This window comes from Dromaius novaehollandiae, chromosome Z (assembly GCF_036370855.1).
Source record: "Dromaius novaehollandiae isolate bDroNov1 chromosome Z, bDroNov1.hap1, whole genome shotgun sequence".
Taxonomy (NCBI): domain Eukaryota; kingdom Metazoa; phylum Chordata; class Aves; order Casuariiformes; family Dromaiidae; genus Dromaius; species Dromaius novaehollandiae.
Window position 1 is genome coordinate 2,096,916 of NC_088132.1, and position 27,410 is coordinate 2,124,325.

The 27,410-nt window shown below is 43.8% G+C and overlaps 1 protein-coding gene across 1 annotated transcript; it reads right to left on the bottom strand.

Moving 5' to 3' along the window:
• Window positions 1-133: 133 nt before the first annotated feature.
• IGFBPL1 (insulin like growth factor binding protein like 1) lies at window positions 134-19,967 on the bottom strand. Its single transcript, XM_026099358.2, has 5 exons — window positions 19,390-19,967; window positions 2,540-2,649; window positions 1,331-1,447; window positions 841-993; window positions 134-425 (listed from the first exon to the last, which is right to left on the bottom strand). Exons 1-4 carry the CDS (start codon window positions 19,865-19,867, stop codon window positions 844-846), a joined length of 855 nt encoding a protein of 284 aa, XP_025955143.2. The 5' UTR covers window positions 19,868-19,967; the 3' UTR covers window positions 134-425; window positions 841-843.
• Between the last annotated feature and the right edge of the window lie 7,443 nt (window positions 19,968-27,410).

Here is a 27,410-nt window from a genome sequence, read left to right on the forward strand (position 1 = left end):
TTCTGCAGAGGTTACTCCTGGGGGCTAACATGGCTTGTTGGAAGTGACAATAAGCGGTCTTTTCCTCAGGGTGGGGGACTGCCACACCTAGTGTGCCACTGGAAGCTTCAAAAGACATGCCAGAGACAATATGTCACTTAAAAATGCTAAAAAAATTCCTTGCTTTTATTGCTCTGTGTTTTCTCTCTATGTATTTTCTACGTATTTTCAACATTAATACAGCTTTTCACCTAAGCATTTTCATTATTAATCACATATCTTCTAAACAAGAAAATGTATAAAAGTCACATTAAGCCTATAACAAGAGTATTAAAGCAACATTTTCTAATTCTTACAACAAAAGGAAGCAAAGGTGGCAACTAACTGACTGTTTTTAGCTTGTGCTCTGCAGTTCAGCTCTTCTCAAACGAACAAATTCTTTTTCCCTGGAATAGGAGAGAGGACAGGTTTGAGAGAATGTTACCAAGTAATTGTTTAATAAGAAAGTAAACTTTGCTAATCAGTTATTAAACTGCTTTTTCCCCCTGCCCCGGACTCTCTTGAAAGTACAGGTTTCTGCACAAATCACTGCATTTCCAGAACAAGCTTTAAAATGATGTACCCCTCTCTCTTCATTTTCTTTCACACTTCCTGGTCTCCTACTTTCTAGTCTTTCTTTACACACAGCCTACAATTCACAAATGTGTTACTTGCTGGTCCAGCGTAACTTATGCTGTTTTACCAGCATGCATTACAACAGGGACCAATGTCAAATTAGAACTACTGGAAATAACAGAGCCTTCCGAGAAGGGAAGGAAATTCCTTCCTGAGAAGAAAATACACTAGTTTTGTCAGTATTACCTGCTAGGAAGGGTTGTCCCATGCCAGAAGGGATGCCTTCTTGCTTTTGTTCTGCTCTGTCACTGTGATACTCCCCTCTGCATGTGCCTCTCCAGCCATGTTGGTAGCGTGACACTGGTAGACCCCCTCATCTTCCTTCATTAGTGGATTAATCTGGCAAAATCAGCACAGAAAATATTCTATTATTAGCATGCAGATACCTTCTGGAAAGCAACCTGGGACCCACTCTCACAGCTAAGATCTGAAGTTTTCTAATCTGCCATCTGTTCAAAACAGGCATAAAATGCTGTTTCTCTAGTACAGTCATTAGGACAATCTGCTCTGTGCAACATGTTTGCCTGGATGTTCCTCCATGGTCCTTCTCTCACCACTTTCACCAGGGTGCACTATATGGAGATGACTGAAACTTGGTCGTTTTTCACTACAACCAGCGTCTCTTGCCACTGCCCATCCAAGCTTGTCCTTGAGCAGTTTGTTCTGCTGGACTTACCAAAACCCACCCTGTGCCCTCATGTTTGGAAGGTCCTCCCCGAATTTGCACGGCCATGTTCACTCTGTCTGCAGGCAGCTCCTCCAGAAGTTTGACTCCTTTGGATGACTCTGAGACCTGCAGATTTTCACAGAAGTGGGAAGATGTTAAAGGAGATCTTTGAAACCTGTTAGAAGCATTTACTCCTGATGATACAAGTCTTTCTCTGGCCATGCTATGACTGACACATCTAAGCAGGCAGACAGAAAAGCAGTATGCAGCACTGGCAGTAGGAAAAAGCGAGGATGTGCTCACTGGGAAGGTGCTCTCTGCAGCTCCAGAGAAATGCACTGGTGAAATGCATCTATTTTTGTATGCACCCAGCCAGTGCCAAGACTCTCTGATCCCCTTGTTTCTTATCATCCCTGAATCTGATACCTATTGACCCTTGGGAACATCTGAGCTCATGTAATCTCCCAGGATAGCTCCAATATTAATGATGAAGAGCAGACGCCTTCTTATCATAGGTACAGGGCTTTGGATAGTACCTCTGAACACTTTTCCGTACCTCTGAACACTCTGATTCATATGCCCTTTGGTCAGCATATGTTCTCCAAGGTGCTTGGTGTTCCCCTGAGGTTCAGCACAGATGCCTTCCAGACCCACTTCTCTAGGTATCTGGTGGGCTGAGGAAATTTCACTTGCTCTTAAGTCTTGAAGCTGCTAGGTAAATTTTGCTGTGCAATGTGCCCTGAAATGCTTCAGGTTGTTCTCATCAGAGAGCAGCCCATCTTCAGATACAGAGATAAAACTGCACAGCAAATTACTAGCATAACATAGGCTCTGTTTTACCAGACATATGGGTAGATGTCTGCTTGGTGTACATCACACTGGCTCTGTTGACTGCTGGGGCCATTCCCTACCTTACAGTGTATGGCAAAGCACTCTGAAATTGTTAATTATCTTAAAGTACTGTGAGAAAGACACTTGAATTCACCAGACCCCCTCAGGGGTATGAGGACTAGACCCCACATGGACACAGATGGAAACTGCTGGCTATAGAAGTTTTGGAAGAAACTGGCCCCATACTCTTCTCAGACAGTACACAGAACTATGAATGCAGCTATCTGAAATGCAGTACAGTAACAGAGAAAGCATGCATAGGAATGCAGAGCCATGTCTGTATCTAGACACTGAAAGTATTCCTCCTGTATCAGATCCCCAGCATACCTTTCTCCAAGTGATGACAGGAGTAGGCACAGCCTTCACTTCACAGGATAGGTACACTTGGGCCCCAGTAACATTGTGAATTTTCTTTGGTGACACAATAATCACAGGAGCTGGAAGAAAAGAAATACCTTCCTGGAGGCAATGCAGTCCCCTGTCATGGCCCAGCATTCCCCGTGAACTGTGCCAAATGGACCGGGTGCAGGTGCCCTTGTTCAGTCAGGAGTAGTTTGGAATTCACTCCCAGGCAGAAACAGTTTGGGCTTTCAGCTCTTGACTGGAAAGACACTTTCACTGTTGTGCTTCACCTACCACCAGACAGTCCAGAGCAAATGTGTTTCTCCAGTTCTGCTCAGCTCCCAGCAATAGGCAGCATTTTGTGGTGCAATGCAGGTAAGGAGGATGGGACAGAGCACTGCCTAAACATAGCAGGAGGAGAGCTGTAAATCCATGCCTATGGCCACGAAGTGCTGCTCTAATTGTATCATGGAAATATGAGAGGTACCAGACACTTCTGGAACAAAACATGTATTACTGCAAAGTAACCAGAAATGTGAACTCTGCATACACTTTCTTGTCTCTCCTGTACCTGAACTAGAACTAGCTGGTTTGAAATTTGGGATGTTTAAACATGCAAAGGAGATACTTTCAAAATGAATATGATTTTAACAAGTTTTAACTGTCACTGAATCAAAATTCTCATGAATTCCCTATCTAGTCTTGTTAAAGACAATGCTAAACTAATGTTATACTAACTAATGTTAAGACAATGTTAAAGATAATGTTAAAGACAATTACTTTTGTAAGATGCAGTCTAAACATTTCTAAAGCTCTCACATTTCACATCTGAGTCACCTCTGCAGAGAAGATATCATAAATAACTTTGAGGGTAGCTATCTTTAAAAAGAGAGATGTTCCTCCAGCTATGCTGATACTCCTCCCAGCCAACCATCACGACAGTCAGTTCTTTCTGCTGTATCTCAGCACAAGCTGAGATGTCACAGCATAATGGGAAGCTCCAGTTTGGCACAGACAGGTGCCTGGTCTCACCAAGGCTCACACATGGGTGCGTATAGAATCAGGATCATGTGGAGTGTTTTTTTTTTTAACAGATGTTCCTTAGCTGTGTTTTTTTATTTCACCAGAGGTGGGGTCTTTTTGCACACAGTGTCATCTGAAACCCAGACAAGTCCACAGCAATCTGTCATAAGGCTAACACAGAAGCACTAGGAAACAACAGCATGTTGGAAACATGTTTCTCATTTAAACTGTGTCAGTAGTCTCCAGAATGCTTCTGGGACAAAGTAGTTCATTGGCAGCCATTGAGAGGGGAGAAATTGCAGTGAGGTTCAGATGCCATTGTCTCCCTGTATTATCATTTATTTCTCACAGGAAGACAGCTTTGTTAGGTGTATCTGTAGCAACATTTATTAATGATGGTGGATTTCCTCACACAACATGCTCTTGCCAAATGAAGTCAATTTTCTGGAAGTATGTCTGCCTCAGCAAAGAAAGGTCACTTGCAAGCAGGCATCCTGAACACCACTTCCCCTGCTCCTCTTCACACAAGCCCTCCTCCTCTAACAGCAGTGAACACAGAAGGGAATCCCCGCACATCAGCAATACCCAGCAAATTGCTAGCACTGTAGTGAGGATTTCCCACCTTGCCCGCCAAATTCATCTCCATTCTCCATTTTATACAAGGCATCCCATTGTGACAACTTGGCACCTGATCCCACTTGTGTGCTGTATGCAAGACATGGATGCAGACAGAATATCTACTGTTGGGCATGTTCTCAGCTGGAAGAGGGAAGGTTCACCCTCACCACGCTCTTTGTCAGCTGCTGCAGGACACATCACTCCTTGAAAAATCAGAAGAAAATGGAAAAAGCCCATCTGTTACAAGATTCTCCGTCTGTAAAATTACCATTGACAAATGAATATTTGCAGTAATGCCACTTAATTGAGTCTAAAGTGTCCTAAACAGAATGCACACTTAAGTCCCCAAGGATTCAAAGACCTGCTGAGTCTATTCTACTTTCAAGGACTTTGATGATCTCATAACTTAATGGTCCACATCTGCTTTAAGATTCTTTTATACTCAGATGTAAATTTAAGCCTTCTGTGAGAAGAAAGCACACTTTATGACTGATTGTGAAGCTGAAGTGGGTAATACGCTCAATGGTTTCTAATACTGCATGGCTTTTGAAATTAATTGCCAGTCTGTTGACTAGTTGCTGTGCTGCTTCAGATACCACCTTTTAGCCAGCTGATGTTTAGAAAAGATTATCTACTAATAGATGTCCAGGTGAGAAATTCCTTTTTTTTTTTTTTTAATGAGTGCCATGCTTACCATGTAGTTGTGATGTGTGCTCAGTAAAAACAAAAGTTATTGCTGCTGTAACATACCCCAAACAATGATCTAAATAATCCACCTAAAAAACTGGTCTTTGCAAATACTTCTAGGGTACATAGAAACCTATGGACATATTTTAGGGTATGAAAATTTGTCCCACCACTCTCACCCTGATCCACTTCTCGCTAGAGCTTTTTGATTCTCTGAACCAGGTTTGTCTCACAGACATCTATAAAAAGCAGCATTTGGGTTGTTACAGGGAATCCAGAGCCAATCATATCTAAGTGTTCTCCACTGTTTGCAACATTTCTTTCATATCTGTCAATAACACTTTTGGACCTGGCTTATTTTTCATTTGTCAAGCTCACTTCCAAGCTCACCCCTACAGCACAGGCTCTATCAGAGCCTGAAATTAACAGGCCCTTTTCTTCCCCTGCCTTATCAGGGCACTTTATACCGCAGCTGTCAGTGCAATCATCTCCCAGCAAAATTCATACTTGCTCCACAAAAAACCTTAATAAATAAGCTTTGTGTGGATGGCTGAGTCTGGACAGCCAGGGCTGGATTCCTTCTTTCATCCCAAGTGGAATTAGGGTGCAGCTGTACACACGAGAAGCGACACTATTTGTTCTGTGCTGGAGTAGCAGTCCCTGGTGCAAGGGTGACTCCAGGAGTCTCTTCTCTGCTGACTTTCCCCTTAATATTGGCTATTTTAAGCCTACTGTTAGCACATGTGATAAAAAGCTTGTCTCCACACAAACAAAGGAGGGCAAAGGAGCAGTGTCAGGTGGGGCAACCTGAATATACCCGGCCTTGACTCCTCCCAGGCACATCACAGGAGAGTGACCAGCCCATAAAAGGCTCACCTCACACACATGCACAATGGCAGGCAGGGAGCCCCAATAACTCACTCAGAGAAAGGACCCCCTGCCCCAGGCCCATGGGCTGAAGGGACACCCACCACTATGAGCCACAATAGCGGCTCTGCAGATCACCTCACATATGGAAGGGGATTACTGCCTAAGGAATACAGGACACATTATGGGATGCAGGGGAACAGTATTTGGGGACTGCACAAAACTTTTACGGAATGTTGAGAGGCAGAATCAAGGGTGGGAAAAGGCAGAGATCAAGATGGTTTGGGTAGGAATAAGCACGGGAAAATAGAACTGTAGAAGGGGATAAAAGGGGCCCGTTAGATGTAAACAGCTTGCTGGTCAGCCCGCTTGTCTGGCCATGCCCTGTGCCTGATCAGCACAGGCTGTCCTGTCTTCTCAGTAAACTCATTTTTAGCTTTTTTTCCTGGATGACCTTGTATACCTTGTATATCTTGCATATGTGTCTTTGTGGGCTTACTGGGAACACATGCTAAGCTTCACTGCTGATTGGATCTGGGGGCGAAGAGCTGCAACATCATGGCCTCTGTCAGGCTACTGGATTCAGCAGCTCCCTAAGAGCTACATGGTAACCCTGTCCGGATACAAAAAAGTTTACAAAACTGGATTCACAACTAATAGCTGTCTGGGACAAACCTAATAATTCTGCACAGTGTTTCAGCAGGCTGAACATAAGACAAGCCTCTTTTTAGACTCCCTTGATGATATATCTTGTTAATAAAATAATGATACATGGAAATTACACTTTCAGTGATGTCCTCTATAAACAACAGTGTGGAGGATGGCACGCTCTCAGAGACAGGAAGTAGAGGGTGCAACCCTGAACCAGTGCATCTGTAATTCCACTCAGACAGTTTAAAAAGCATTTAATGAATGGACAATATTTCTTATTTTAACATTTAATAACTGGACAATATGCTTTCCTGGTGCTCTTGCTCAGCCAGAGAAGCTTGTTGAGGTTCTAGGAATGAAATGTGAAGGAACAGTTAGTTCTGTGAGCCAAAGCCTGAGAACTTCACTCTTCTCTGAGATCTCCAGAAAGAAGTACTCAGAACTGAAGATCCTCCACTACACAGGACAGAAGAGCACTAAAACAATATGAAGTTTGCAATATACAATGCCAGTGCTACTAACTGATAACTTCTGCTCAAGATGTGGATTACCATCTCTATGCTAATTGTTTTTAGTTCCTTGGCTGCATTTGATACCACTGATCAGATCTGCTTTCCACAGCAGGGTGATAATGGCAAGCAGTCAAGAAAAGGGCTGCTTTCTTCTAACACTGAACAAAGCAGTGGATTAACAATAAGGCAAGCGGGTTCATCTTTAAACTCATCTCTCTGGGATCTTCCAGTTCCCTGAAGCCCTTTGCCAAATGGCTTCCACTATGGGTTTGAAGTCACAATATGCATATATTTGGTGGCAGGAGCTCTTTTGAAGTTCTTCTGTTTCCTTCTATGTGGGAAGATCTTGGTGAGAATGAGGGGTCATTGCTCATCTGCTCCAAGAATTTCTTTGTATGCAACTGCACTAGATTCCATCTAAATGTTTTCCCCAGTCAGGGTGTGTAAGCTAACAAGTGTAGCTTCAAGGATAGCTGTATTATCATGTCCTCTGAGAGATGCAGCAGGATAGAGGACAGAGCATGTCTCAAAGAGCTAGTATATTATGATTGACAACCTTAGAAATGCTGAAATTGGGTTAAGTTCATAGAATAGGCACCTGTAAAATAAACATATGCTGTGAAAGAGCCACATGCTGCTGCAAGAGCCACAATGCTGCTTTAAGAGCCACTGCAGATTACTGAAAGAATATTGTAAAAAGCTGATGAACTAACTAAAGAAACATTCTCTCTTGGCTTAGGAAGAAGCATCAATTTCAGGTCAGCTGTGCCCAAGAAAATAAAACACACTGCTAACTTAAAGATCAGTAGCAGATACAGTTTTGGGCAACACTCTTCAAGGAAAGCTAGTGGAACAGATTTGTAGAATAACTGCAGTTCATCAAGAGCACAGCTGTTTGAGAACCAGCCTAAAGTTTTACTGAGCAGAGTTCTTAAATAGCTTTGGCTGGAGAACAGTCAGCACTAAGGATCTCTGGCTCATTCTCAGCAGGAGGATCAACTGGATTCTCTGAAGCAAAGGCAGAAGGCGACCTGATTCATGCTGTATCCATTGTTTTATGGCTGCTTAGTTGTAGCTCATATTTTCAGCTACTGTGTTTCCCAAGCCCCTGATTTCTGGTCTGAAGTTCTCCTCTGAAGTTTTATATCCCATACATGCACAGTAAAGGTCAGATGGGACCTCCCTGCCCAGTCAGTTGCCCTTTGTCTTCAGTCACAGAGACAGAGTGTCTTGTGTTGGCTGTCCATCGGAACAACCAGACTTTCCTTTGTCCATCTTGGATTATAATGCACTTTCCGTCCTCAAAGCAGACAAAGCAACCTCTGTTTTCTTTTCCACTAAGTGATCTCCCTTTGAGCACAGAAAGACAGAGAAAATCATCATGGAGGAAAATTTAATTTTACAGTTTAATGCTCTATAAAAAACAGAGCAAGGTAAGTCATCAGTAGGCAAGACTTGTGCTGGACTGTACCCAAGAGAAGATTGCATCAGGAAGGGGAAGCCACGCTCTGACAGAGCTGGAAAACAGCACCTAACATCAGTGTCAAATGGATGATGATTTGAAGGACTAGCTTGTTCTTTCACTGTCTGGCTCATACATCCGCCCACACTTTCTTGCTTTGGGAAGCAAGAAGCACATGGTTCTGATCGTGTTGCACTGAGTGCAGAATCTTTCCTGATGTGTTTCACTTCTTTTACCTTCATTTTCCCAGGGTTGAGGAAGCTATCAACATATAAGAGGAATGTATCTATGACACAGACATCTGCATATCAAATGCTGTGCAGACTGCTTTGGATTCTCCCTGAAATAGTGACCGTATTGGAGAAATACTCTGCTTTTTGGGTTGCGACCTACAGAAAGTATAAAGTGGCTTCAGATGCATTCTGCCCAGTGAAGAAGACGGCACTTCTGATAATCTGAACTCACAGCATCAAAGCTGAGAGTTACCAGAAATCAGTGCTGCTCAATCATCCTCACTAAGGACTTGTATCTTTTATTCAGAAGTCTAAACTTTGTACTGAAGCCAGAAAAGCCAGACCTAAGCAGGGAAACCAACCCTGATAAGCTCTGTTATTTTTGCTTGTCTGAACGGCAGGCTCCCTGTCTGAAAACAGTAGTGCAGCTTATTAATGACAGACAGTCTGAGCTCCTCATTTTGTTAAGAATTAATCATCCATAGATGTGTGAAGATTCTTGGATAGGGAGTTATCAGCTTGCAAAGCTGTGCTGCAGCAAAAAGATCATAGGTGTTTTCACTGCTCAGGAATGGACACTTTTTTATTTCAGCATGTTGGAACAAATGTGGAACTGGTAGTTATTCTGGTAAGAAAAAAATGTTTGTATTCATGCTTCTTTTCATCACCATCTCAAATCTCACTCAAAATCAGTGTTATCTCAGTCAGCCTACAGTGAATTCTTTTGCAAGCATTACTTTAAAAACCATACAATTTTGGTGCAGGTTTCATGCTGACTTCATTATGCACTTAGAGTGATACAAGAAGCCGGTTGAAGCCTTTTGTGTGTGTTTTTTGGATGGCTGTCAGAAACATCACATTTGTCTTTGGAAAGATGTTCCATTGATGCAGAGGGGGAAAAGCTAATGTGAACTGGGCTTCCAGGCCATTGATTGCTCCTGCAGTGTTTCTGTCCAATGCTTCCACATGAAGTGCTCCATAATTTTCAAATATGGCAGAAGTTAGCAGATCTGTGTTATTAAAAGCTTGCAAAGAATACTAAACAGTTGTGTCCATTTTGTTCAGGAGTGGCAAAAAATGCAAGAGGGCAAGAGTAATTTTACCAGGATTCTGTCACACTGTATGGCTGTTTGCTAGGTAGCCGGTAGAACAGCATGTAGATTTAATCCAGTAGTGCATTTCTTTATTTAGGCAGGAAAGAAAGAAACTAAATCCAAATAAGCAGGGCAGCAATACCAAGAAATACAAGAATTTTGCCACTGTTTAATATGCATCCCGAAGAACTAATTTTGAAATGAGTACTCCTGTGGTTGAAATCACCCAGAACAAGCTTTGGTAAACACAACAGCAGAGCATTTTTACTCTTCTATTGATTATCCGAGTGCAAAGCAGTCAGACAGGTGAACTAGAGCATCCCAATTTTAAATCCGAAACCTCAGTGAATCTTCAATCTCTGAGGGATGCTTTTTTCATCCACCAGGTCTCTCTGTACCTTCTGTCTTCAAATTACTTCTCCTTCGTTGTATTAGAAATGGACTTCACCACTCCAAATCTTTTATGCCATAAGCTTGAGGACTGCAGTTAGTACTGGTTTCTTTCCTGTGCATTTCCTAGAGAAACTCTGAGGTTCTCCCACAGAGGGACTATCCCCAGGGCAGGCTACATATACTACAGTGTGGCTGAATCAGTCCCTGAAAGGGTGACTTTGCCTGTTCCTCTGGGATAGCAGGGCACTGAACTTGACTGCTCCCCTCTCCCAACACTTTTTTCTGACAAAGCCTTAACCCACGCAAGTTAACAGTGACTGCAGGCATGCTGGAGCTGGACCCTAGTGACACTACACAGGCCTGCTGCTAACACACTATGAGACACTCTCATGACAGACCTCTAAGGTTGGACACTTCACTGGATATCACCTCCAGAAGCTGTGGCTGAGACCCGGGAGATATGGCTCTACGTCAGGTCTGACATGTACTTCCAGGGATGAGGATGAGCCACCAGGCTGGGTCCCATCAGCGACTTTTTTATCCTCAAGCCTTCACCATGTGTCTGTTGCCAAAGGAGGTATCAGTAACGACTTTATAAGTACTCCAGGCATTACTGTGCCCACCAGTGACAGAGGGAGCATTTAGCAGGAGGAATCTATGCAGATTCTGGATTACATTGTATTTTTAAAAGGGAAGGTCCACCAGGTCTCCTTTCTGGTGGACATATGCAACCTGCCCAACTGCTCAGGCCTCACAAGCGAGCAGCTCCCAGGAAAACGGGTAATATATATTCATAGATGATGACTGTTGCAGTACACATACTTGATGGTAGAACGCTGCTAAAAGTGAAAAAGGATTTCTACAGCTAGGGTTGGAGTAAGAATTTCTGAAACATAAAAAGTGAATTATTAAAAATAGTGAGGTCTCTGAAAATAAGAAAGGTCTTTGGCAGATGATTATGACTTTTTTTAATAATAACATTTGTGTTCCTGACAGCAGCTGTTCACAAAGTAGTTGCAATTTTACATGGTTTTATCATGAAACTTTTTAAAATAGAGGAGAAATTACCAGAGAATCTAAAAGCATCTAAATCAAAGAATCTAAAAGACTTTCTTTGTGCTTTAATAACAAGAGGGAAACATAACTAGACTTGTGCGTCACCAGTTGCCTGAAAGGATAATGCTAATGATCTATGCTAATCAGTATTGAAATCACAATTTTAACACCAAACATTAAATAGCTTAATTCAGCTAACTGCAGCTTTGCTTCTGAAACGGAATGGCATCTGAGTGGCTCTCATGCATGAAGACCCTTTGTATTTTTTACAAAGTGGTATTGTAGGCCTCCTTTAGCTACTGAATATGCCACAAAGAAGCAGCTCATGGCTGGAGAAGTCCTTGCCCCAAGCTTTTTCCCATTTACAACCAACTCTTTCAGTGACAAGTTTGGTAATGGGCTTAACTCTTTCTGGGGCTGCCTTTAGAATGCAAAGGAATTAGTATTTTTGTTTGTCTGAACACAGCTGATATATTTGTTAAACAAGAACCTATTAGGCATGTGCAACCATTCATTTAAACTGCAGTAATCCCCTGCTTGGGATTACCTCACATAGCAGAAGAGTAGAGAGGTTTCCTAAAAGGAGCTGAATTCAGCAATGAAAAAGGTATTGTCCCAGTGCTTACAAGAAAACAGCTCCCAAATAAACAGGACCCCTCTCTACTCAGTCCCCTCCCAGAGAAAGGGGGAAGCTATTTAACAGTGATAAAAGGTTTTGAGATGTCTTAACTGTCCCCCCTCCTCCAAGCCTGTGAGGACAGGTAGTGTGCAGTTCAAATGCCTTCCTCACTCCTTTCATGTCACTAATGTAACTTTTTCTCCAAGGCAAAGGCTGTTCTGTGCTCATTCCTGCTGCATTCCCCTTCTCCCCAATGGCATAAATGCCTGCTGTTCGATGTACATGAAGCTGAAGTGAAGTAAAACCACCACAAAATATAAAGGCAGTTTTGCACCTTGCTGAAATTCCTGTAAGTTCCTTCAGGAGTTGCTAGAAAGCTTCTGCCACCAATGGTTTTGGTTTCAACAGCCACATTTGTGCCTGCATCTCCCTCTATGAGCTGCCAAAATACCACTCTTGTCATTTGTATTTCTATAGTACAAATCCCTGCTTGTGAGCTGTGAAGATTAAATGTTCTTGAATGAGAATATCCAGCCATGGCACAAGCTGCCAGAGAAGCCTGGGATGACCAGAAGTTAAGCACATGTGGGAAGTACTGTCCAGCCTCCCCTTTGAGGGTGAGAGTCTAGTTATTGTGGAACGCTTTCACAGCGAGAGGCACACTAGTACCCTGCTGATGAGTGCCAGCATGAGCTGTATGATAGTGAGTGACTGCTGTCCAGACAATAAAAGGAGGAAAATGAGATTAACAGGGCAGGAAAGCAGTTCAGCTGATGATGATAGCCTGTTTCCATAGCTTACTCCCAGGGTGTGCAGAGATAGCAGAGAATGAAGTTCGAATCAGCTTGTGTTGTTTTTTTTCTGGGAAGAACCAAGTAGGAAATAGCAATATTAAGTTAAAAACTTGTAATTATGGAATTTTAAATACCGCCCTTTCCAGCTTGACTTCTGGTTCACATGTGGCTTTTGCAAATCGTGGTATAACATCAAAGGCTCAATCCAGTTGCTCACTGGTGTTTGCCAACCAGTTTTTTGCAGCTCCTCTGTGAGTCCTTTGTCATACCTGCAGCCATTATTTCAGCTGCTCAGGTTCAACACCAAACTACACAGAAGTGCAGAAAGAAATCAAAACCTCCATTTCTAAAAAGTTTTTTATACCCCCATCCCTTTGCATGCAGCAGACAGTGTCACTGCTGCAGCTTTGCCATCACTGTGCAAAATCCTTAATGCAGTTTTCTGCCCCGGCAACTGGTGCCAGTTGCTATAAACATGAAAAGGGAATCTAAACAAACATCCACTGATTAAGACTATCAGTTACTGAATGGCCAGTGATGTACAGCAGGACCGTTCTGTATTTAAATGCAATGCTTTGCTTTATGTTTTAGCCTTGTCTCTTGAAGGTATTGACGTCTTGAAAAATCATCCTGCCAAAAATACTGGTACACTAGGTGCTGAATCTCAATGCAATGCAACAGGCAGCACTGTATGACTAAGTTGCTCTTAAAAGAAACAATCAGGTGCTACTGACAACATATTTATAGAGCTAACAAGTCCCACAGAAGATGGTATATCTATGTCTGCTATTTTCTCTGAAAAATAGAAGCTAATAATAGTCTGTTGCCCAGGTCCTAACATCAACTAAAAACAAGAATAAAACCCACAGTTCTGCAGGAAAAACAAGCCTGGCTTAAAACGGCATCTTGAACTTGCAACTTGTGGAACATGTAGAAAGGAAGGTCATCTTGAACCACTCTAGCTAAATGCACCAGAGTGACTACAGGACTGTGGGCCGGCACATCCAGTCAGTTAGCAAGGGCTGTGCTTCCCAAATACAGCCTCACATACTTGGAACAATATCAGGGAAACTAAATACTCCTGAATCTAGGAAGCTGTGAAGAAAACTATGCACAACCATAACTGCAGATGTTGATCCTGAGGGTTAAAACACAAAAAGATCTACTACTTCTCTTTCAGTTTAGGTAAAAAAGGGCTTAAAAGAGAGTTAGGTTAGAATGATACATCCAAAGAAATGAAAAGCTTATGACAGTGAAATGCATACAGTGTTGCAGTAAATCTCACCTTATTTCCCAAATAACAATCAAAGTCTGGTTAAAAGGTCTCTTGGCACAGCAAGTTATTTTCACTTGTTGCTACTGTCAGACTTCTATTCTTGACGAGATATTTTAACATGCATTCCATGCAGCTGCTTCAGACTACAGTCACACAAAGCAGGAGAGCAGGACATTTTGGGAACGCTGAAAACATGTATATTATTTTGGATTGTGTTCTCCTTTTAACATATAAACGTACATGTAAGGACATTCATGGTTATGAATACATTACTAAAAGACGATAATGGAAAACTTGTGATAGGTAAGGATTAAAACTGCTTCAGGATGGAAGGCAGCTCCTGCTCACATACATACATTCCTTAATTTCCATGGCCTTTTTTGTGCTTCAGAAGCTCACAGTGAACACTGCTCTTCCTGCTTCATACAACAAGCTCAAGATGCTTTATAATACTGAGGCATTAAAGGATTTCTGTAGATCTGCACTGGCTGAACTGCTACAAAGCCCTTAGCATAACAAAAGCTGTGTCTCAAACTGAGCAGCTATCATGCTGACCTAATGAAGATTTCAAAAGTAAAATCCCAAAGAAACACATGCGCAAAGCAGCTGAGAAATCATCAGTCCAGAAAAAGGCTGTGGATGCATTCTGAATGCAGAACTGGATCAATGCATAACATAATCAGCGTAGCATTTCAAACATTTTGAAAAGGGGCTGGATGCACATTTCCACTGACCTCACCAGGGACGGGAGCACTTGCTGCATCTTTTGAAGTGCCTAAAAGTAGACAGTGAACATCGATATTGAATGATCCTGAGCATTTGGCTATGTTTCTTAGCATAGAATTAATTACTGAAGCCTCTGGCCTGCCTGACTGGAGGATTGAAAGAGATGGGGGCTGAATTTCGATGCATTTTCAGAAGCAACAAGCCCTGACAGTTCGCAGTGAAACTGTAGGCCCCAGTCTTCCTTTTGCACAGGGAAGATTTGTGGTGAGAAACACGTGTCCTGTTACAGAGCCTGGACCAAATCCTGCACAAAGACTTACAGTCTTGCTGTTGGGAAGGAGGCTGACTCAGTATACTAAGCTTGCCCCCCAGAAGTAGTCCTTTCTGCAGGCTGTGTCCCCTACATGGGATCCCACACAGGAGGAGAGGACACTGTGGCTCTTCCCTGTCACAACACTCTCCTGCAATTCAAAAGAACAAATTAAGGAAGTCTGCTTAGTCTGTAACCCAGGATCTTTGCCCAGGGCAAAGCTCCCTCCTATCTGAGTTTCTGCTATACAAATGAGGCTCCTCCTGCTTTCTTGCTCTCAAGAAGGATGGAGATTTGGCTCTGGAATAGATTTTCTAAATGAGAAGTAAGAAAGTCATGGTAGGAGCTAGCAGCACATTCTGAATACATTACAAGGCTTTGGGTTTAGCTTCACTCTACCAGATCAGCCCTTTTGGATTGTACCTTGACAATAACTGAGTAGGCCAGTAGTGACTACATTACGTGAATATCAGTGCTTGTGGGTGTCTGCTCTGTTCTGTATCTCTGAGTCCATTTTTGTTACTCTAGCTGCTGTACTTAGTGTGCATCTTGGTGTCTGCTAGGTACTGGCAGATAGCACAGATGTTTCCAGCCCTGCAGACACATCTACTTTTCTAGCATCTTCTGAATGCAATGCTCACAGCTATTATGACCTGCTTTTTAAGAACAACCTGCTCTGCTGCTACAGAGAGAGGAGATACTCAGAGAAAATGCTCCAGCTAATCTGCTCTGAAGCCCCACCACACTGTAACCAACTTACTGTGTGTCTAATGTCACTCCACATGAGGCAACAGTAGGGACAGGAAAGAACTTGCACTTGCCAGTACACACTCATGCTGGAGACCTGGCTCACTGATCAGTCAGTGCTCACAAACTTGGTTGGCCATAAATGCTGCCCAGGAGAGGAGGGAAGGGATAAGTTGTAAGGTCAGTGACTGTGTTTGCAAATGCTTGTGGAGCCATGAGGAAGAAATTCTGCACATTCTACTAGGACAGCTGGACCTTCCCCAGACGGGGAGCACCCCTCTCTGGCTGCTAACTAACATTTTCATCTACAGATGCAAGGCACAGGGTTGATGAGCAACGTAAGAATGATGAGAACCCAAAATAAAGAGAGCCTAGGGAAGAGCAGTGAGGCTGACTGGTGTTCAGAAAAGAGGAGAAAGATCAAAAGGACCAGGGTTGCTGAGTGGGGGCGGGATGGGGAAGACGTGGGAATGCTCTTTAGATGCATCAGTTTCTACAGACAGGGAGGAGGTGAACAACTGTCTTGCCACAGCGGGCAAGACAAGGCATAATGGATCTGAACTACTTCAGGGGAAATTTAGATTAAATACTGAATAAAGTTTTGCAGCAGCAAGAATAGCTGAATGAGGGAGATGTTTGGAGGATTTTTAAGAACAAGTTAGCTAAGCCTATAGCAAGAATGACCTAACCAGTAACTGATAGTGTTAGAAAAGGCACACTACTTTCTGTGTGTTTGTAGAATATGGACTTACATTTTTCAGTGGCCTGGGTTTTTGAAATTCTGATAAAACATCTTCCCAGTCATGACTTTTCAGGCATAAGAATTTAGTTCATTGTGCACTTTTACCTAACAGTACAGATTTGGATATTACAAGCTTACACTTCTTTTGGATCAATGCTATAATAAATAAACCTTAAATGAGTGAAATCACATAATTACATACATCTGAAAGTTGAAAAAGAACAACATTTATGTTCATCATTTCTGCTGTGCTCTTGGGAGAGGAAAATAACCCCACTTTGTGTGATTTGCAAGATGATAGCTTTCCCTGCAGTGCCCTGTGTAATCCAAACATCATGACACACTTCTCAACTGCAGATAATATTCCCTTCTAGCTTAGCATCCAAGACATTCTCCTATTAAAGGACTTCAATTTTTTAAAGTACACAGCATCTGGAACAGAGTGACTGGGTGGAAAATGAGATATCCCATTCTGCAGAGTAAAATAAACACTTGATATAGCACGTAAGAGTAATAAAGCAGATTACAGACAATTTCAGGGAGAAAGCACTAACTCATAGGGACCTACCAAAATAATTCTAATTTATAAATATTGAATCATATTTCCACTGGCACAGAATTTAATAAAGCTTCTGCCTAATCTCTTGCTGGTTGAGTCAGTGAGAGGATTAGAGAGAGCGTGAAAAGCACTGGTGGAGATGAGAGGAAATTATACATTGATTTTCTGATACATTCAGAGTATTTTAAAGAACATTCTTGGTGTTATTTCCTTGGAGCAGCCTGTGAGCTATTCAAATGCCCCATCACATGGAAGAGTCTCACTTCAGAAACTCAGATGTGCAGAAACACAGAAGAAGCTGGGCTTATTGGAAAAATATCATGAAGCCTTTTATACATGCATTTGTTGTTGTTGGAAAGGCTGGCACCAGAGCTAAAAAAGCACTGTTGGTACATGCCTAGGGTTTTAAACCCCACTTAACATATTTTCCTTAATAAGATCCAGAACACGGGGAATCTATTGTAAAGAGTGACTTTTTCCAATATTTCAAACAGTCTTAGTGTATACCATCTCAGGAATAGACCAGAACTGTGACAAGGCTAGACAATTAGAATCTGAACATTCAGTAATCTTCCCTGCCTCCCCCCTCCGCCCTCCTCTTAGGGGCTTCAGGGAAGCTCATTAAAAATAAACAAAGCAGAAAGGGTGTTTTGATCACAAATGGCAAAGGAAGCAGCTGTTATCCCAGCTTCCACCAATGTCCCAGGAGGACTGTTAAAAATTATCCCTCTGATTAGGCCTGAATAAATTAGTGCCCCATGGTTATGATATAATGAGGTATCTACTTATACATGAACACCTCTATCTTTGCGTGCATTTTTGTCATGATTGGAACAAAGGAAAGAAGATGCAGGAAAACATGAGCTGATCCTAGCAGCCAGGGTGTGCAGGCACAGTGTGAGCGATAAGCCTGCAAAAGGCACTGCAAAATCAAACACTGACAAGGTTGAATCTTACTGGTTCAAGACCAGCAGGGCTAGTGGAGAGCACAGGATGCTGAGAAAGCATTACTTTTATCTTGCAACAGGGATCATGTGCGCAGTCTGTAGTGCCCAGGCAGGGCTCTTATACCAGGTCAGTGTAGTCCAGACTTTGCAAATGCATCTGCATGCAGCAGAACCCTATCTCTCTCTAGCATTTGGGGTGCAAAATGGGCTATAGCTGACAGCTAAATACACATAAAGTAGCAGAGGAAGTCCTCTGGACACTGAGCTTTGAGCAGAATATAGGATTTGCCTGAGTAGGTGCGCAACTGAATTTAGTAGGAGAAAGGAGCACAGAATTATCTCAGAGAGCTAATTTCATGGGATATTTAACATGCTGACTAGTGTGTCTCTATATGTTAAGAATCTGCTCAGAAGAGATGCTATATGCTAGGCTTTAAGGACTGAACTTCCTGGCAATATAAATTACTTTTTGAAATACCACGTGTTTAAGGCTTTGTAAGATGAGCTGCTAAATGCATTTATTTGCAGAATTAAAGCTTGCAGATATTCAGATACATAAAAAAGTGTGCACATTGCAGGATACAGTTAAGCAAGGCAACCTGGGAATGGAAAAAATTCTATCTTTTTTCTTTCTCTCAACTCAGTGGTGGTTATTTTGTTTCAGAGCTCAGAAGAATGTAGGTACCTGGTTTTATTTCTCAGCTTAATTCATTGGTAGGGTACCATCTCTGGCACGGGCAAATTTATTTGAAATACTAACTGCATTAATTTGTACAAACTATCTGACTGGCAATCTCATGTTTCTAATACTGGACATGAGCATATCTAACCTTGAACTGCAGTACTTTCTGGTCTGGGGGTGATACTTGCCCTCTGGAAGACTCAAGTGTTCTAAAGTAGCAGCTCCCATGAAGGACATGATACTATCCAGGGAGCAACCAGGACAGTGGTTTTTCCCCCAGGTGTCCTTCTCTGCACCTGCAGAAGGCAGGAGGAGCCTAGGAAGGGCTCAAGAAAGAGGAAAGGCAGTTGAGAAATGCGGCTTACAGTGGAAGAAGAGCTTCTTGGCAAAACTCTCAGCTGCTGGCCCATCCCAGCATCTCAACTGCTGCTTTGTGCCGCGAAGCCAGCCACATCAGGCGCTGCCGGGGCCTTTCCTCGATCCCACCAGCCAAGGGGAAGCGCCCCCCGGTCCCAGCCCTGGCTCGGCCGGGCCCGCGCTTCCCCGGGAGGGCGGGCTGCCCTCCCCACGCAGCGCAGCGCCTTATGCCGCGGGGGCGCGTTCTCACAGGCCAGCCGCAGGTCCTTTCCCGGGAGTGGGGGGGAGGGGGCACTTCTGTCCTGCAGCCTGCCCAACGCTTGCACCCGAGGAGGCGTCTGCGGGAAACCTGCCAGACTCCCGCCTCTCCGTGCAAACGCCCACGGGTGCACGCAAGGGTCTCGGCACGTGCGCGACGGAGAAGGCACAGCACCGGGCACTGCCGGGGAGGTCGCGCGGTGGCGGGGAAGCGGCACTCACCGAGCTTGCACTCGCCGTCATGCACTTTGCGGATGCGCTCGCCGCCGCCGTGCAGGGACACCCAGCTGCGGAGGTGCAGGGCGCAGACGCTGCGGTAGGAGCGCCCGTCGGAGCCGCACACGGCGCCGTCCTCCTTGCACACGCACAGCCCCGTACCCTCCAGTCCCCCGGCGCCGGCGCCGGGGCGCCAGCGGCTCACGCACACCAGCCCCGGCCCACAGCGCGGTCCCCGCGCCCCGCCGGCACCGCGCCCGCCACACGGTTCGCCCTCGGCTCCCAGGCACCGCTCGCAGCAGCCACACTCGTCTGGCGTCGTCAGCTCGGGCGCGGCGCAGCGCGCCGGCGAGCAGCGCCCCACCTCGCAGGGCCCGCACCCGCCCGCCGCCGCTGCCGCTGCCGCCGCCGCCGCCGCCGCCGCCGGCAGCAGCAGCAGCAGCGGCAGCAGCGCGGCGCGGCGCAGCCCCGGGGGCGCGGGCATGGTGCGGGCACGACCCCGGCGCCGCCGCTCGGCCTCCGCCGGCAACGCGGAGCCGCCGGCTGCGCGGCTGCGTTTTGACAGGGCCGTCGAGGGGGGACGCAACCCTTCAGGCCACACCCTGTTGGGCACGGCGCCCGCCCTCCTCCTCCGCACTCAGGGACCCACGCACTCTCTATGCACACACACTCAGGGACCCCCGCACCCCTTACACACACTCAGAGATCCGTGCACACCTTATGGACACATACATGCACACACACTCAGGGACCTATGCAGCCCTTACCCGTACACAGAGACTCAGGCACCCCTTACGCACACATATGTACATATTCAGAGACCCATGCATCACACACTGAAACGCACGCTGAAAGAGCTGTGCACCCCTTACACACGCACACAGACACTCAGAGACCCGTGCAACCATTATACACAGAGACCCAGGCACACTCACATGCACACACACTCAGAGACCTGTGCAGCCCTTACACACACACACACACACACACACACACACACACACACACACACTCAGAGCCATGCACCCCCCCATGCACATGCACACATGCAGAGACCCATGCAGCCCAATGTACACAGAGTGAACTCTGTACTCTTCCCCTAGACACACTAATTAGTATACAGACCTGCGCAATTTGCCCCAAAACACAGAGATAGGTGCAGCCTTCCTGTACATATAGTCAGACACAGCTCTGTGCAACTTAGACACTCCAACACACACACAGAGAACTGTCTGCACTTCTCTGCATGCGTGCACAGACCTGTTTGCTGGCACAAACACCCACCCCCCATACATCAGCATGCTCTTTCCCTTGCGTGTAAACATTTTCTAGATGCACATATTCAACTACATGCACCATCCTCTGCTTACACACAGAGCTCGATGTAACCTGGACACAGCATGCACATAGCTACTCTGGATACCCTCTGCCCACACACACACACATCAATCGGCACACTTCCACTAGGGTGCAAAGTTCCCCATAGTTTTCCTCCCACTCTGTGAAACTGTCTACCAAGGCACGCACCATCACTGAAGCCATCCCCCCAACCTATGTGTGCACACATAGAGCTGTGCGATCTTAGACCTACCTCTTTCCCCACTTAGAACTATATGCATGACTGCCATGGGCACATTATTTTCTTCAAACACAGCATTCTCCCTCCTGCTCTTACACATTCATAGACCTATCATTCCTTACCTCCTACATACCAATCCATTCCTCCTCTTCACCTGTATGATGCACCTTTGTTTTTGAACTTTCTCTTCTCCACACATATATACCACATACTTCCACCTGGCACACACAAGCTTCACATCTTGTACTTCCCAACACATCATCCACTGTCACACACCTCCCTCCCCTCAGGTTTCTCCAATATCTCTTTTCTTTCATACATCTCTCAGATGTGTTCACACATGCTTTTCACCAGTGTTTGTGCTACTGTACTGAACTTCTCTAGAGATGTGCCTATGGTTTTTTTTTTAATATGACACATGCACAAATCTGTTCAGCCACCCTGCACAACCATGCACACATATTTCTGTCTTCTTGCAGAAAATAAAGCCCTCTTAAGCCAATTCTAAATGCATCAGAACAAAGCTTGTCCAGAAAAGACATAGTAATACAAAACTAGCCCATGTTCCATCATCATCAGGCCCATCTGCTCCTACAGCCCTGCCTGATGCTTTCCGGCACTGTACAGATATCATTAGCCCATTAGAGTGAAATGACACTTCTTGGGAAGCAAGAAACAGCAAAGCCTAGCATTTAGCAGCCTTGGTAATATCAGGCAGATAAGTGCATGGTGTTGCTTATATTTGCATTTTACATGTGGTGAAGAAATAATCATATTAATTACTTTTTCATAGAGTGGATCTGTAAGCATGTTTCACAGTTACATGCTTTGATTATTCTGAATTTGACCTTTGGAGTCAACATCTTTGACATGTGATGAAATTTTTTTACAATATGTAATGTGTATCGGTTACACAAACAAGAAAGGTTTCCCCACAGTTATCATGTAATAAATAATAATTTTTGTTATTGCTGTTTAATATTTAAATATTTTTTAATTTGGTAAATATATAATATATATACTGGTATTTGAACCAAGGCAGGTGACTCCTATCCTATGTTCATTCCTAAGTGTTGTTTCAGTTATGCACTGAATACTTCATTATGCCAACATATTTTGCATACAAATCTTTATGTAATTCCTCAAGGTGCAGTTACAGTGTAAAATGAACATGGATTATGACTTCCAGATTGACTTAAATCCACATAGAGGTTTTCAAGACCTTTTTGCAGGTATTGAGTTAGTACCCTACATGCTGTCTCTAATATAAATTAAAAGTGTGTGTGTGTGTGTGTATTTGTGTGCGTGTGTGTGTGTGTGTGTGTGTGTGTGTGTGTGTGTGTGTGTGTGTGTACCCATTTATATCACTGGGATTTTTTTTCTTCTACTGCAAATTATTGTGTATATCTTGAACATGTAAATTCTCTATAGAATAAAACTAGGAATGTACTGGTTCTGTAGGAGTATAAACCTGCTTTCTCTATAGAATAAAACTAGGAATGTACTGGTTCTGTAGGAGTATAAACCTGCTTTCACAAGGTGTTGAAGTGTTAGAAGAGAGCATACTGTAAATTTCCAAGTGCTTTCAGTACTTTGCTTTTTATAAGAACCTAAAAATGGTTCAGTTGCTTGCCTACAGCTGTAGCCAACAGAAATTACCCAAGAAAGACTGGAAGAACAAAGCAAATGTTTTTACTACTTCTCTTATATTCTCTCAGCCTGATCTTTTAGCCCTTGAAGGACTTTTTCTTTCTTTCTTTTTTTTTTTTTTGATTCCATGAATTTGCATAGCTGTTTTTAAAATTATAGAGGTTTTCATCATCAATAGCAATCCTGCAAAAAAGAGTTCCACAGTCTATTTTGTGAATATTTTGTAAAAGAATATCATGTGAAAGAAATGTCTTCTTTTTTTAATCTGGAGCCTGCCACCTGCTACTTTCATTTGATGCTTCAGGGATTTTGCATTGGAAGAGACCACGAACAAATGTTCCTTGTTTGCTTTTTCCAAGTCACTCTGGATTTTATACGCTACTATTGCATCTCCCCCATGCTGTGTCTCTTGAAGGCTGATGAACTGTGCAGCCTTTTTCCTTTGATGCTTTCATGTTCCTCTATTATTTCCAATGGTAATTATACATGCACACTGAGCAGAAGTTCATCTTAGTGTGGTAAATGCACCAGACAAAGAAGCAGGAGGCTTTATATCATATCCATATTTTAATTGTTCACTGTGAATGTGCTGTGTGAAACCATCCCTTTACATGGCATATGGAGGTCAGACTGGACTGTAGGAAGTGTCTAACTATTCCTTGGACTCCAAATCCCTTTATTTTCCTTCTTGTTTCAGGTGGTTTTGTAAAAAAGTCTGTATTTTTTTATCCCTCTTCCTTGCCTCATAATGAGAGATCACTGAATTAAAAAGCGTTGTGGGTGTGATGACGATACCTTCGCTTATTTCTACGGGAGTGATTCTTTCCCCAGTAGCTCCTTCATCTGCATGTGGCTGCTAGGCTGTCATTCAGATCAACAGAAAGAAGCCACAGTACAGAGAACCCTTTGTTGATGTGCCAGACCAGAGAAGGGTGTTCGTAAAGGAGAGGGGTGACAAAGTACTCCTCTCCCTTTCTATGAGACATTCAGCATGTGAAACAGCTAGCTCAGAATGGCAACTTGTATCTTTACTGTAACAATTGACCTAATTATACGAGTAATGACCTGCAGTCTTTAGGCTTTCTTTCTCAAAATAAGCCTGACTACAGATCCACCTTTCTGTTTACAAGGTTTCCAGAGGAGGGGAAAACTTGGAGATATTTGTCAAATGTTCGTGCGTAATTCATCCTTCTGGGATGTGCTTAAAAGAAATTACACTTTATACAATAGATCTTTTTATAAATACATTATAAAGGGTTAACAAGTTATTCATTTGTGTTTTAAATACTGGCTTAGCAATTGCTTGGCGACTGTGAGTCCACCCCAGCTTTAAACTATTTCTGTGCCATGGTCTGCCAGCGTTGCTCCAGCTGGCTATGGACCAGACTGTGATGCCATTCTGTAGCATGGCTCTCACCTGGGTCTCTATGCACCTGCACTTTTTCCCTCACATGCTGTGTAGAGTTTGTCAGAAAGCCAGAATGATTTATAAGACAAAGATCAGGTCCCTAAATTTTCCAGGAGCTTCAGTCCAGAAGAGTCTCTGTAAACCTGAAGGCCTGAAGGGCCAAGAATCAGCTTATGCAACAAAATAAGGAAAAATGCCAATGTCTGTAATGGGATGGAGCAGCACTGAATAGTGGTACAGGCTGGGCCACGGCCTGTGGGATCCACTTGTCTGAGAAGCAGCCCTCCTGAGAGGACCTGAGGTTGCAGTGGTCACCATAAGGCCCTCTGCATACTGGGCTACAGGAGGAGCATGGCCAGGCAATCAAGGGAAGTTATTACCCTTTCTGTTCCTTGATGGTGAGGCTGCATCTGTAATAGTATGTTCAATCTGGGCACTCCAGATAAGAGCGAAGTGCAGAGGGACCAGCCCAGGACTACTAGGATGGACAGCAGTCTGGGGCATACACACAAGAGGAGGCAGGGGAAGCTGGCCTTGATTAGTCTGGTGAACTAGCATTTGCAGGGAGCTAACAAAAGCTCTCAGCTGCCTGAAGGGCAGTCGCAAAGACAGCCAAATCAGTCTCTTCTCAGCAGTGCCAGATGGTGCAACAAGGAATGTAATGGGCATAATGGGCAATGGGTGTAAGATGCAGCTTGGGAGGTCCAGGCAGGACACGGGAAACATTTTGCCCTGTATGGTGGTGCAGCCCTGGAACAGGTCACCAGGGAAGTGTGGGAGGTCTCTGTCCTTTGAGGTCTACAAGCCTTGGCTAGACAAAGCCAGGGCTACTTTACCTCGTGCTGTGGGCACTCCACTCCTCTGAGTGGGAGGCTGGGCTGGACACCTCCAGAGGGCTCTTCCCACAAGGACTCCTGGGATTCTGTGAATTCAGGTTTCCAAGATTTGACTAGACAAAGCCAGGGCTTCTCTGACCTAATGCACATACGGCAGCACTTGCAGGTCAGACTGCTTGGATAAAGAGGGACCTGCTCAATTTTCATGATTGCCTTCACTATGTAACCCCTGTTTGACTGCATCCCTTCCAAACTCTGTACTGTATGCTCTTTATAGCTTTTATGTGTGATTGATAGCAGCCATGCAGGAAAGAAGAGGCCCTGACAGACGCTTACAGTAACAGACTCACCTCTCTTCTGCTCAGGAAATGTACCCAGTAACTCTTCAGCTCTCATCTTTTGCATTGCCCAGGGAACTCACAAACTTTTGTTTTTTATATGGAGCTGACTTACAGGAAAGGGTTGCTCTTTGGATTGAGGAATGCAGTTAAGCAGCATGTCTCTTTATTTAATACACCTTTCCATCCTGAAGCTCTCCAGAAGATTTATCAGTCCACTCAGACACAGGATCAGAATTCAAGTGGTTGTAGGTCTTATTGATAGATAGGCATGTGAATTTAGTAAGATGGTGTGTGTCTAGCAAGGCAGTCTGAACTACATGGAGATTCTTTTGTTAATAAGCTCACAGGGAGGCCAAGAATGAATAATTTTCTTCTAAACTGTGCATTTTTTTGGAAAGGGGAAGAGGATGTTTGTGATCCTACAGCAAGCTGCTCTGCAGTATACTGGATCCATTTCTACACAACTCATAGACAAAGGTCATGCTGTTGGGCAGTTTAGTTCTGCAGATGAATAAAGCCTATTTTTCATAAAAGTCAGGTGTTTTCCACTAAAAAACATGCAGTTGGAGAAAAAGGGGAAGAGTGGCAGAGTTGGGATGTGGTGGTGGACTGGTAAAGGCATGAAACATTCCTTCTTAAAGTCCTTTCTTAGATCAGAAGCAGGTGAAAATAAGTGCCCTCTCCAAGGGAACCAATCAGCTACTGTCACTCTGAGCTGCTCACTTCACATTGCACCACCTATCCCTTGTAAGGCATTCAGACTGGTATCTGTCATGTCCCAAAATAAGTTCCAGAGGTACATCTGTGTATAAGTAGAGTGAAGAAAGCAGATAGTAGGGAAAGTACCTGTGAGTGCAAATGAAAATTCTGCCCCCAAACCGTTACCTGGGAGTAAATTCCATGTTTTTTTGTTTAGCAGTTTTGGGGTTTATATCTAGCCGGTATGACTAGCAGTCTGATAATCCGAAGAGCAAAAATGTGATTAAGAGGCCATAGTTCTGTATTACCACTGATGATGACAGCTTCCTGATTTGCTTTTGCTCAAGAAATAGCTGTATCCTTGAAATCATGTAAAGGCTATCATACTGTATTTGGTAATATCTGGCTAATAAAATGTATAAGCATATGTGAGTCTTCTCTCTGACTAAGTTACCCCTTTGCTGTGTGAAATACAATGATAACTGAACTCCAGTTGTGCTTCTCACACTGCATCTGATTCCTCTGTAAAGACCAAATATAACCTACAGTACAGCACTTTGCAATGCTCACAATACAAACTGCAAGATGATGTCTCTTTTCCAGGCCATAAAACTGGCAAACCAGAAACATGCGTGTTCTCTCACTGGAAAGCATGCGGTGTTTTTAAGGACCAGTCCTAACTCTTTCCCATCTGAGGCACAGGTCTCACTGTCCTCTGCAGGCTTTCCAGGTTTGTTATATTAGTAGCTCAGATTTCTGGTATGACACTAATATGTCAGCAAGTGACATATTTTCGTATTCATTCAGTTTTAAATGACATTCTGGACATTCTCTCTCTCAGGCTAGAAAGATATGAAATCTAAAACAATCCAGCAAACTAATTCCTAAATGCCTTGTAAGCCAAACACACTCCGACGAATTTCAGCTTGCTGCTGTGTTCTTTTGCCTGCATGTTCTTCCATTGCTGGGATCGACAACTTTTGTTGCAAGTTTTCCGTTCCGGGAGTTGCATGCTCTTTAATTGCTTCTGGGTGTTCATCCTAAGGTGACCAGAACTCACCCTCTCACACCCGTTGCTTTCTCTTTTGCAGGCGTTTTGACATGTAAAGGGTCAGTCTTCTACTGTAGGATATGGCATGGGAATATGGTGCCCTTCCATTTTTACTGATGTCAGTGGGAATTCAGCTGTCCTCAAAATAAGACCTAAGAGAAGAAAGTACAATCAAATACCCCAGTGTCTGAGGTTTTTGTTTGGATGACTCAGTATAAAAACCCACCCACTTCTATACTCAATGAAAGGAAATAAACCCCATGTTTATTTTACCCATATACTTTAACAAGGCCTGTTTTTGTCTCCTCTGTCTTGCACTTTTTCCTTGTAACAGCTTCCTTTCTGAAATCACGCCAAGTTCTCCATCGTTTGGTACAATCTGTGCAGAAATTGGTGGTCTAAAGAGTTACCCTGCCCTTTGGGACCCCTCTGAGTGCCTCTGGGCTGCAGCGCCCCATGCTTC